This window comes from Panthera leo, chromosome B2, assembly GCF_018350215.1.
Source record: "Panthera leo isolate Ple1 chromosome B2, P.leo_Ple1_pat1.1, whole genome shotgun sequence".
Classification (NCBI taxonomy): domain Eukaryota; kingdom Metazoa; phylum Chordata; class Mammalia; order Carnivora; family Felidae; genus Panthera; species Panthera leo.
The window spans coordinates 26,518,179-26,530,261 of record NC_056683.1 but is presented as its reverse complement, the minus strand read 5'-3'; the positions used below and the strand labels follow the sequence as shown (position 1 = coordinate 26,530,261).

The window sequence follows — 12,083 nt, the reverse complement described above, 5'->3', positions numbered from 1 at the left end:
CAATACTTCATGTTCAATGCTCTGTAAATTACTTTATCACATCTTGTCTACCTTAACTACCAGTTACCAAGCTCTGAAAGCTTAAGTTCCATACTTGCTCAGGAAAAACAAGTTGTCTATCCCTTCATTAACTTCCTTTTTGTTGGGGCGCCTGGGTGGCTCAGTCGGTTAAGCGGCCGACTTCAGCTCAGGTCGTGATCTCGCGGTCCGTGAGTTCGAGCCCCGCGTCGGGCTCTGTGCTGACAGCTCAGAGCCTGGAGCCTGTTTCAGATTCTGTGTCTCCCTCTCTCTGACCCTCCCCTGTTCATGCTCTCTCTCTGTCTCAAAAGTAAATAAACGTTAAAAAAAAAATTAATTTCTTTTTTGTTATTCCCACATTTTAGATTGTGAGGTGGTACAAATTGACCCTCCTTCTCCAGATGCAACATTACTAGTAGTAGTGGTAATAATAATAATAATGTGCTAATAACTTTATTTACATTATTTCCTTAATTTTTTCACTTTTTATTTTTTTATTTTTGCAAGAGAAAGCATGAGCAGGGGAGAGGCAGAGAAAGAGGGAAACAGAGGATCTGAAGCAGGCTCTGTGCTGACAGCAGTGAGCCTGGCATGGGGCGCAAAGTCATAAACTGACCTGTCAGCACAGAACCTGACATGGGGCTTAAACCCGTGAACCATGAAATCATGACCCAAGCTGAAGTCAGACACTTAACCGTCTGAGCCAACCAGATGCCCCATAAGTGAAGACTAATATTACCCCATTTTACAGATGAGAAAACTGAGGCTCAGAAAGACTGAGAAACTTGCCAAAAGTCGCTCATTAACTAAGTGATAGAACCTGGATTGAAGCAGTTGAATACTTCTGTATCCTTACCTGAGCCTGAACCAATTAAAAGGGAAAACAAAATTCATAATTAATAGTGAAAAAGAAAGCTTTGATTCAAACTGAATTTGAGGGAAAATGCTATTCTGAAAAGAATTGTAATTTATCTTATAATTAATGAAATTTAAATTATAATTGTACTGATGTGTTTTTTCCGAGTATAGCCAAAAAGTAAAAAAAAAAAAAAAAAATTCTTGTTTATAATTTTTTTTTGACAAAACAGCACTTTGTATTTCATGTAGCATTCTCACAGGGACATTAATAAAAATATCTGAATCATTTAAAAATATACTAGAAGGTTTCATTAATTTTCCCAAGGGTCTTTCATATGTGTTTGATGTTTACCATACTCCTTCCATATCCATCATCTTTTTTTGATTTCCCTAATTTAAAGGTTCACTGGTTTAACTGCCTGAATCTCATTTGAAAATGGCCTTCCTGTGATTCCAGCGATTCTCCAATACTACATTTTTTTTTCTTTTTGCAATTCATGCAAATAAATTGACCACTCTAACTCATCTGTAAACATCATTAATATACTTTGTTTGTGGTTCAAAACCATCTCTAATTGGCAGGCCCTGCAGGATTTATATTTCACACTGTCTTAGTCTTATGCCAATAGCCACTAGAACCCCACAAATTGGTTTGGCTCCAACACAGTCTTACCTCAGAAGGGGAGGAAAAAAGAAATACTCTAGGTTCAGTGCTAAAAATACAGTAAGAGGGAAATAAAGAAGGAAAAAGAAATACACACATGTTCAAAATCTACCAGGTACTATATTAATCTTTTTCACATATGCTCTCCTATTTTATCTTAACACTGGACCCATAGGTAGGTAACATATATTGCCTCATTGACCCTCACAGTGCACATTTTAGGCAGGCACATTAGCAATACAGAAGAGGAAACGGAGGTCTGAAAAAGTAGTGCAGCCAAGCTGACTCCATCCAGGCCTGGCTCTGAGTGGCTTAATGCACTCTTAACCACTGTGTACACTGCCTGCTTATACTGTGGGAGTTGCACTATGTGAGATCAGACAGTTGTTCGTTTGGTTTCAAATGTAAATGTCACAGAAATGACAAAACATTAAAAAAAATCAATTCAACAGTCTCAGAAGTCTCACCTCAGTAGGTGAGAAGGACTTGACTTTATTTAGTGGTAACAACCACCTCAATTAGAACAACTATTGCTTCAAAAGTCTTTCATGTTTAAGCAATTACACCTCATCTCCCCACAGTGAATAATATTAGCAGACAGCTCTGTGATCTCCAAGTGCAGATGTCATCTGTGAAGTATCACAGTCTACAAATGTAATAGTAAGCCAGATGATGTCACTTTGTGCCCAACCGGAAAGGCCACCTAAAATCAGGTGGGTCCAAGGTGAGTTGCCAACAATCTAACCATTTACACACAGACAAAATGGTATTGTGTAAAACACATTAATGCTCTGCTGAACTCTAGCATGAGATTACTTCATCTGCTGATGTTGCAATGGGCGGCCAAATTTTCTTTCAATACATTGAGGCTATGATGCCCATCTAAAAGAACCACAAGGTAGCTTCAACAGACAGAAATACAAATAAAATACTGGGTTGTTAGATATTGGTTTGCTTGTTTCTTGATAGTTCTATATGATCTAAATTGCTACTCAGGCAAATAATAACTTTGTAATTTTTAAAAATACTGTTTTATTTACACAAACACACACACACACAAATGAGTGCTTCTGCCTGTTGAAATAATAAAAATAAGTTCTAATTATAAAAATAAGTTATTTAATTGATATTCTGAATTCTATTATCTCTAAAGTACTAAAATTATCTATGAATTCAAATAATTTTAAAGGAAAATTCCCAAATAAAGTGAACATCTCACACTAATATTACTGTAATCCTATGCATTGAAAAATTATCTTGAATCCATTTTTGTTATTGTCTTATATCAAAGACAGAACATGGACTCTATTGCTTATTCCCAAAGGAAAGCTTTGTTCTTGTTATAACTTACAACAAAAGATAAATATGCTCATTTATTTTGGAGGTGGAAGGAAGGTCGTCAAGGTCCTACCTTTGATGTGGTTCTGCAGACCAGTGGGTCACGAAAGTAAGAATTCAGCCCAAAATGATTAGGAGAGCCCTGCAATAACAATTCTGTTCTCTGGGTTTCCCTGACTGGCGTTTGACCTATAGAAGACCAGAACACTTAAGGCCTAAATGGTTTCACATGGAGCTACTTATTCAATCAGAAGTTTTCTTTTCTTTCTTTTTTTTTCTACTGTATTTAGGTAAATGCTTGCTAAAGCTCCATGAAGGATTTACTGCAAAATAAAAGTGATAGGTAAAGAAAAAGAAGATCCCAGTCTTATAGATGATATTTATCTAGATAGGATGATAACATTTCAAGGGTGAAATTCTAGAGCCAGCTACCTCACCCTTAGCACTGACATTTGGGGCTGGATAATTCTTTGCTGTTGGGGTTTTCTTGTGCATTGTAAGACATTAAGGAGCATTCCTGCTGTTACCCTCACCTCCAGTTGTGACAACCAAAAACACCTCCAGATATTGTCACAAGTCCTCTGAGGGGCAAAGTCACACTCTTCCAATCCTCATTCCCTCCCAGTTGAGAACCAAAATCCTTGAGAATTAGTCTATCTTCCAGCAATGAATAAGAGCAATCATTAGAAAAAAATGAAGGGGAAAATTATCCAAAATTTTACTGTGACTTAATTAGTTGATTTTTACAGGAATTATAGCTTAAACATATGAAGATGAATTTATAACAATAAATATAGTTAGGAATTTTAAAAAGCAAAACACTTGGTAGCTAAAAAAACAAAACAAAACAAAACTCAAGTCTAAAACTCAAAACCACAAGTTCATGAACCTTAAAATGTCAGATTCTTTCAGTTGAATACTGTGTTTAGACTGATATATATGATTTCTTATGAAGCCCATATTTAGAGGAATGTGTTACACTCATCTAAAAATGGCTCGATATCTAAACAGTAGTAGTACACCATCCATTTGTGGTAGTCTTAAACTCTTAATTATAGGTATATTTAAAGTACTTTATATCTTCTTATTGCCACATGATTTTTAACGTATTTTGTATTAGCTCTGTTTCTTCTCATTGCCAACTTTTTGCTGATATTCAAGATAAGTCATTGTCTTCATAGCATATTTACATTTTAATATTATAAAAGTAATGTTTTATTATGATTATTATGCTAAATATCTGAAAGGTTATATTTCCATTAACTGAATCAATCAATGTCTTTTACAAAAAGATAAAAGCAATTGAGATAGATTTCCCACTTCTCTGCTTGCTTCGTTCCATAGTATAAGTACCAGCTCTGCTGCATGGGAGTTGATCTGCTCACTTCCAACTCACAGTTCATATACATGCTATTTCTGCAAATATGAACAATGCTTATGTCATTTCTCTCTTCAGGATTACCTCTAGCTTTAGTGTTGACACATGTTAGTTTTGTCACCTTGGACAACACAACCTCATGCTGCTCCAGTTTCTTCATTGATGAAATCAATGGGAGGGGGTGATCTTTAAATTCCTTCCCATCTCATAAATTCTGAGGGTATTTGGGGAGAATACATAAAAGTGGATATCAACTGTTCCCTAAAAGGTCTTTAAAATAAAGAATATTATTTAATGGGTTATTATACACTTTTAAATTAAAGAGTTAGAAAAAATAGGTGTATGAATTTCCACATACAAATAAAGAGATGTGTAAGTTAAATAAGTTAGTTAAAATGTCTCTAAAAGTACCTTTAGATATTAAATCACAATGTCAAATGCAACAAAACACCTCATGGATGTAATATTTTTCACTATTATAATGCTTGACGATGATGATGATGATGATGATGTGGCCAAACTACTCTGATTCCTTCATCTGGGAAATGATAAAAAGTTCCTCTCGACTAAGAAACACAAAATAAAATAAGCACATAAATGCCCCAGCATTTCTTCGTGGTATTTATTAGGCTTTCTTGGAATTCTAGAGAAAACAGGAGTCCAGAAACTAAAGAGCTCCTGGAGGGAGAAGGCAATGATGGAGTCTCTTTATAGGACTCCATGGTCACAGAGAAGGTAGCACAGTTATACACCATATGTGGGTGACAGCATTATTTAGGGGTCAAACATGGAAGGAGAAAGAAAAGGAGAAGACCTAAGAAAAAAATATTAATTTGTGTAGAACTGAGTAAATGTTCCAGTTTTAAACACTTAAAAAAAATGAAGACAAAGAATGGGAATAAAATGGAAGAAATAATATCGTTGACATGGACCCTGGTTTCTTTCTTACTCAGGCTAAAGGTATCCAAGGGATGAAGGCAGTCACTGCATGTGATTCATTGCTAGCAAACTAATAGTGATGAGGTAGGTTCACATAGCCAAACTTTACTTCTTCAGTTTATTCTGGAAGTAGTAGTCACTATATTGTCCAGACTGATCTAATGATCTACACATTAAGATGAGTCAACGTAAGAAAAATATCCTCATAAAAAGACTGGAACTCTTGGGGCACCTGGGTGGCTCCGTTGGTTAAGTGTCTGCCTCTTGATTTTGGCACAGGTCATGATCTCACAGTTGTAAGATCGAGCCCCACTTTGTGCTCTGCACTGTCAGTGCAGACCCTGCTTGGGATTCATTCTCTCTCTCTGTCTCTCTCAAAATAAACATTAAAAAAAAAAAAAAAAGACTGGAACTGCTAAACTAACCTCCTTCTGTAACACCAGTGGCATCCAACTGAGGGTCAAAAGTCAATGGGCCCACCATTGTGAACCAGCAGACACTTGAGCCCCACCTGCTGATACCAGACAGCAGAGAACTTTCATGGAACACACTCCTAGTGTGGGCTTTCTCCTTAAGGACATAGACTGTGGGAAGTCTCTCAGAAACCTACACCATTACTTAGCTGTAAGATATTAGACACTATTTCTACACTCATACTGAAAATGGAAAAGTCACAAACAATGAATGCTCAATATTATGTGCATTTCACTCTTAATCATGATGGCTACAGTTATTAAAGTCAGGAAATCAAGTCAAGTTTAATCATTTGACTTTTCTAATCTTTGGAAACTAGAAGGTAAGATATCTCTCTTTGTTCACTCTTGATCATGTAAAATATGTTTTTTTCAATATATTATTTCATATATATTGTTATTTATAATATTTAAAGGTCAGCAAATTTGTTATTTGTGAAATGACAAAGTAGTCTGCTAATATAAGAATAAAATATAATTAGCAAAATGTTTTAATTATCCAGGTGATGAATAGTAAGAATTCCTGTTACTTTATTTCTAAATTAATAAACAATGAGAACTAGAAATATTATCATTAGCTTTACAAATAGCCTTGTTTTAATGTTCTGGTTTATAGAATAATCTTAAACTTAAGAGATTATAAAATCTCTTATACTGATAAACAATATATTGAAAAAGAAATTCTAATGTCCTTATTCATGAAATACTTTAAGGTAATTTAAAAATTTCTCAATATTTTCCATAGTTTAATTTATATAGTTAATAGCTTTATGACATCAGTCTTCTTAACTGATATAACTTTCAAAAACACTTAGCAACAAATGCTGAAAGATTTTTTGTACATGACACCTTCCTCAAAGAAATTTAATAGTGCTAGACAATAAACCCAGCCTTTATTTCCTAAATAGAAAATATATAAATCTGTATTTCCAGAAGAAAAGTGTCACTATAGTCACATTCACATTTGTGGCAAACTGAACACTGTATTTATGTACATATATAGAGATATGTAAAGGGAACAGAGAACTTCAAATTTGGAGAAACAACATGAGAGGAAAAAGGTTTTCAGATAGATGTCTTGTTTTTTGCAATTTATTCATAAAGCAACTACCCCTTAAATTCAAAAGAGAATAGTACATTTTTTTAGTTTAAAAAGTTGAGTGCTTACGAATAAAAGCACCTAATGAATATCTGTGGATATTGTCATATAAAACATGGTAGTTATTCCCACAGCATACAATACATACCATACATTTTCATGCCTTTATGGAATTTCAACTACTGTTCATTACTAATTTGTACTACATATTACTAAAGTGCCTCTATTTTATAAAATAAGCATACCTAAAGCATGAGCATATCAACTATCTTGCCTTAATTGAAAGAGTGACTACATGGCTGACTGAGGGAAACAGGGGCCAAGTCTTTGATTACTGGCTTCATTCTCTACATCAATGATTTCCAACTGTTAATTCGACGCCAAACACAGGTGATCCCAACTATCTTTAGAGGCATTGTGATCTTTCCATAACAAAGCAAAATAAGTACACTTAAAAAGAAAACTACAAAGTATTTGGAATAGAGAAAAGACATATAACCCCGTCAAAAATATCATGGAAAAAGTGTCAAACTCAGGAGGGAGGGCTGCTGTAATGAGCTATGCTACAGATCTTCAGTCAGTTACTAGTTTATTTTGTTCCACACCTTAGTGCTTCAATAAAGCATAACAGAACCCTAACTGACCCAAACACTTCAGAATTTTGTTAATGGATGAGTTAATTATTTATTCTCTTTGACTTCAATATTTATAAGAAATCTTTTGTGTAAGATTATCTTGCTACCTTGGGAGAAATATTAAACCCAACTGAAAGTTTCTTGATGTTGAGAAACAAATTATTCTATAGGTGGGGCCAGCAAATGTTTTCTTACAAGGCTAGACAGCAAATATTTTAGGCTTTGCAGGCCACCAGACTCTACTGTGAAAGCAGCCAAACAAATTAATATACAAACAAATGGACATGGCTATGCTCCAATAAAACTTTTTTTTTAATATATAAAAATAGGCTGGTGGGTTGGATTTGACCCATGAACCATTATTTGCCAAATTCTGGTCTAGAATATCTTTATATTGAAAAATTCTTCATTCATACTTTTTAAAGTTAGAAATTCCCATAGAATACTATTCCTGTAGTCAAAAGGTGCCTTGGTCATTATTCTTCATTAGAGAAAAAGCACATACCCCAAAAAGGCTGCATCAGTCTGGGCGCTACTAGTTGGGCATTTGGGATATATACCTTAGGACTAGATTGAAGTTTACCACTTCATTAAAAAAAGAGTATTGTGTACCTGGGTGGCTCAGTCAGTTTAGTGTCCAACTTAGGCTCAGATCATGGTCTCATGGTTCCTGGCTTCAGGCCCCATATCAGTCTTTGAACTGACAGCACTGAGCTTGCTTTGGATTCTGTCTCCTTTTCTCTCTGCCCCTCCCCACCTGGCACACTCTTTCTCAACAAAATAAGTAAACATTAAAAAAAAAAAGTATTTTATTTGATCACTGTGATAACAGGGCAAAAGAGGACTGAGGTATAAATGCTAAACCTACGTAAGAAAACAAACTTAAAGTACTATAGCAATTATAGGCATACAGACTAAGATTATTAATTAGAAATGAATTTTATCTATTTATTAAAGTATGTCAGGGTTAATCTTTACTTCAGAATAGTTAGCCTTTGGTTACCCTTATGCATGAAATAAGTAAAAGAATATTTATTTAAAACTTTTACATAAATTCCTATTGTTCTCTAATTCAGACTGCCTAGCTTTCAACTCAGTAAAGTTTTACTAAAACATGAGATATTCATTCATTTATTCATTCATGCATTTAAAAATATGTATTGAATTTTTATTAGCACAGAGGTATTGTTTTATAAGCTGAAGATTCAAAAATAAAATACAGGAAGAAGACTTCCTTAATGGTAGATTCCAAAGAATCTCCTTGGAAAAGGTTAATAAATAAATAAAAATAATAATTGTGAGAAAATGATAATAGTATTGTAGGACTAAGTTAATATGAAAATTAATTTTCAAGTTCAAAAAATGCTTTAAGTATTAACTATTAGAAATCTTAACAAATAAGTATTATATCATTTTTACATATACCCCTATAATTCTTCATTATTTGATATTAAATGAAATAAAAAATGAAATATTGATTTTCAGGTATATAATAAAACAGAATGTGTATATTACAAGATCAAGTTTTTAACAAATATTTAACAAAAGCCCTAGATGTAGAATATTACATATAGAATAACCCTTTCTGTATGTTTAAGGATAAAGACACTTGAAATGTTTCTGAAGGAGCTTTAGTGGGCCTGAGGACAGAGCTGGGAGTCAGTGAGAGGGAATGAAAGGGAAGAAAGAAGTTATTAATTTTAAAGTAAAATTTTTTAGGGCACCTGGGTAGCTCAGTCAGTTGGGCGGCAGATTTGATTTCAGCTCAGGTCATGAATTTGAGCCCCACATTTTGGCTCGACTATGCTCACAGTTTGGAGCCTGCTTCAGATCCTCTGTCTCCCTCTCTTTGCCCCTTCCCCACTCACTCACACATACTTTCTCTCTCTCAAAAATAAATAAATGTTAAAAAAAAGTAAATAAAATAAAAAAAATTTAAAGTGTTTAACACTGACAAAGACAAAAATTAGTTCTCATTATAAGATATGCAAATAGAGGATTTTTTTGAGGGAAAGTTATATTTTAATGTATCTTTTCATTCTGCAACTAAGAATGCTTTTCCCTATCCTAACCTATCCAAAACAATTGACTTTTACTTATTTATTTTGTTTTTCAGATGGAAAAGTTGAGGGGTGGAAAGCACAAAAACCCAAACAATGGGTATCAACATACTTAGGATGAAAGAGGGAGGAGGGACTATCATTTACTGAACAGATGCCTTGAGCATCCCGCACACCAAATGCTGTGAGCAAGGATAGCTACGATCTTCCTTTTCCTTTTCCCTCTACTAAGAATATCCACAACCACAAAATTAATTAAAGAAACTTTTCTGGCTGCTTTTTGTTTTCTTTTGGAGCAACAGACATGACAGATTGGGTTCTTATGCTCTAATGGCCCATCATGGGAATTTTTAACTTATGCAATTATAAAATAAAAATGTACTGATGCTAAAGATACCTTTATAAATCTATCACTTTACTCTTTCCTCATGACTTATAGGTTAATTATGTAGCTATACAGTCACATAAAATTTCACTGAAAAAGTTATAAGCATTACTAGTTGGTGGACATGAATGAAACAAATTAGGACTGGACTTCTCAATGATTCTCAAGCTAAAAGGCTAAAGGATAGTGAAATTTCATAAAACTTCCTAGAATTGTATTGTACAGGCAATTATCATTTTGTGAAGAGTATACAAGTTTTATAAAGATTTCTCATGCTTCAGCAAATCAGAAATAATGATAAGAGTACACATTTTCTTATTTAAAACCTTACATTTGCAACGGAAAAGCCAGCATGTTGCTAACAGTTTCAACAGAAACTTATGAGAAGCAAACAAGGCAATACAAACAAATATGGTTTTCTGAAAAAAAGTGATAATGATTCTAAATACAAGAACTGATTTCAAATTTATTTTAACATATACTCTAGAAGCATGGTAATTTCTGGATGTCTATTTCAATGGAATGTAAAGAAAGAATATTGACATCTAATTGACTCAAAGTAAAAAAATATATGGAATCTACAAGTTGAGTCTACACAAGTAAGAGTGACTTCCAGAAACAACCATTAGTTTACTACTTATTCCTTTCCATTCATTTTGAAACTTCCTAATATTTAGGTTAAAAATGTGCTTGTGGGGTGCCTGGGTGGCTCAGTCGGTTGAGCGGCCAGCTTCAGCTCAGGTCATGATCTCACAGCTCGTGAGTTTGAGCCCTATGTCAGGCTCTGTCCTGACAGCTCAGAGCCTGGATCCTGCTTCAGATCTGTGTCTCCCTCTCTCTCTGCCCCTAACCCACTCGCATTCTGTCTCTGTCTCTCTCAAAAGTAAATAAACATTAAAAAAAGAAAAAAAGAAAAAAAGAAAGAAAATGTGCTTGAGAAGACCTACCAATGAAAGTGGTAAAATTAGAACAGTGTTCAGTTTTCATGTTGAATAAAACACCTAGCAAACTTACTAAATAATTAAGTCTGGATTTGTATTTTTTCATTTACCACTTCTGACATTCAAAATATAGTTGATCCTTGAACAATGCAGACAGGTAAGGAATGGTAACCCTCCATGCAGTAGAAAATATGCACATAACTTTTGACTCCCCCTAAACTTAACTACCAATAGCCTACTGTTGACCAGAAGCCTTACCAATAACATAAACATTTGATTGACACATATTTTGTATGTTATACGTATTATATACTGTATTCTTACAATAAACTTAGCTAGATAGAAGAAAATATTATTAATAAAGTCATAAGAGAAAACACATTGTCAGTACTGTACTGTAAAAAATCTGTGTATAAGCAGACCTGCACAGTTCAAAACCTTGTTGTGCAAGGGTCAATTGTAGTTAAAAGCAGATGTGAAGTTTTCCCCAGTCTGCACAGTACACATACAGAATATAACATACAACTTTTTTAGTTGTTGTAAAAGTCTGAAATTCTCTTGTCCATTAACATATTTACTGACCTCTTCTAGGACTCTCGTGATTGAAGAGAATGCCATTCACCGCAAAGAGATTATATGCCTCACGGAAGTTCACCACAATCCAATAGGCATAGAGTTTTGCTGCCCCTGTTGAACAATTTTTTAAAAGGAAATAAAAGACAGTAATTATTATAAATGATGGTGTCTCCTTATAAAAGACAGTGATTTTCACTCATTTTAAATAAGCAACAACTTGCAAAAACTATAATTTATATTACATTAAGATAGAAAAAAATTTGAATGAAAGCCAAAGACAAAATAAAGGTTCCTTTGCTAGTTAATCATGTGCACAAGAAAATATTTAAGAATTTTTTACTTTTGTAATAGACACAGTTCTGTCTTCTACAATCTAACTGATTCAACTATAGTATGCAATATATCAAGTTGACCTAAGATCTTATTCCCATTTTCTTAGTTTTAAGGAATTAGAAAGTAAAAAAAAAAAAAAAAAAAAAGGAATCTTAATATTCTAGATGCTTAGAAGTTTTATCACTAAAGTCTTCCGTGAATACTCTTTTTTAAAAAATATATAAGATATAATAGACCTGGTTTTTTTGTTCGTTTGTTTTTAAATATCTGAACCCAGGGAAACTTCTGTTGGGAAAATAAAAAACATGAAATGAAATCTATCACTTCAGCAAATCTTACAACAGTTTAGTAAAAAAAAAAGTCATGTGGGCCTAATTTTCCTTTCA

General features: G+C 33.8%; 1 protein-coding gene across 3 annotated transcripts in view; it reads right to left on the bottom strand.

Annotated features, from left to right (window-relative positions):
- GMDS (GDP-mannose 4,6-dehydratase) overlaps window positions 1-12,083 on the bottom strand; it is a 623,719-nt gene that overhangs the window by 325,489 nt on the left and 286,147 nt on the right. For all 3 annotated transcript variants that reach the window (XM_042938088.1, XM_042938090.1, XM_042938089.1), the window contains one exon: window positions 11,371-11,475. In XM_042938088.1, coding sequence (XP_042794022.1) covers window positions 11,371-11,475 — 105 coding nt within the window. The remainder of the gene's footprint in view (window positions 1-11,370; window positions 11,476-12,083) is intronic.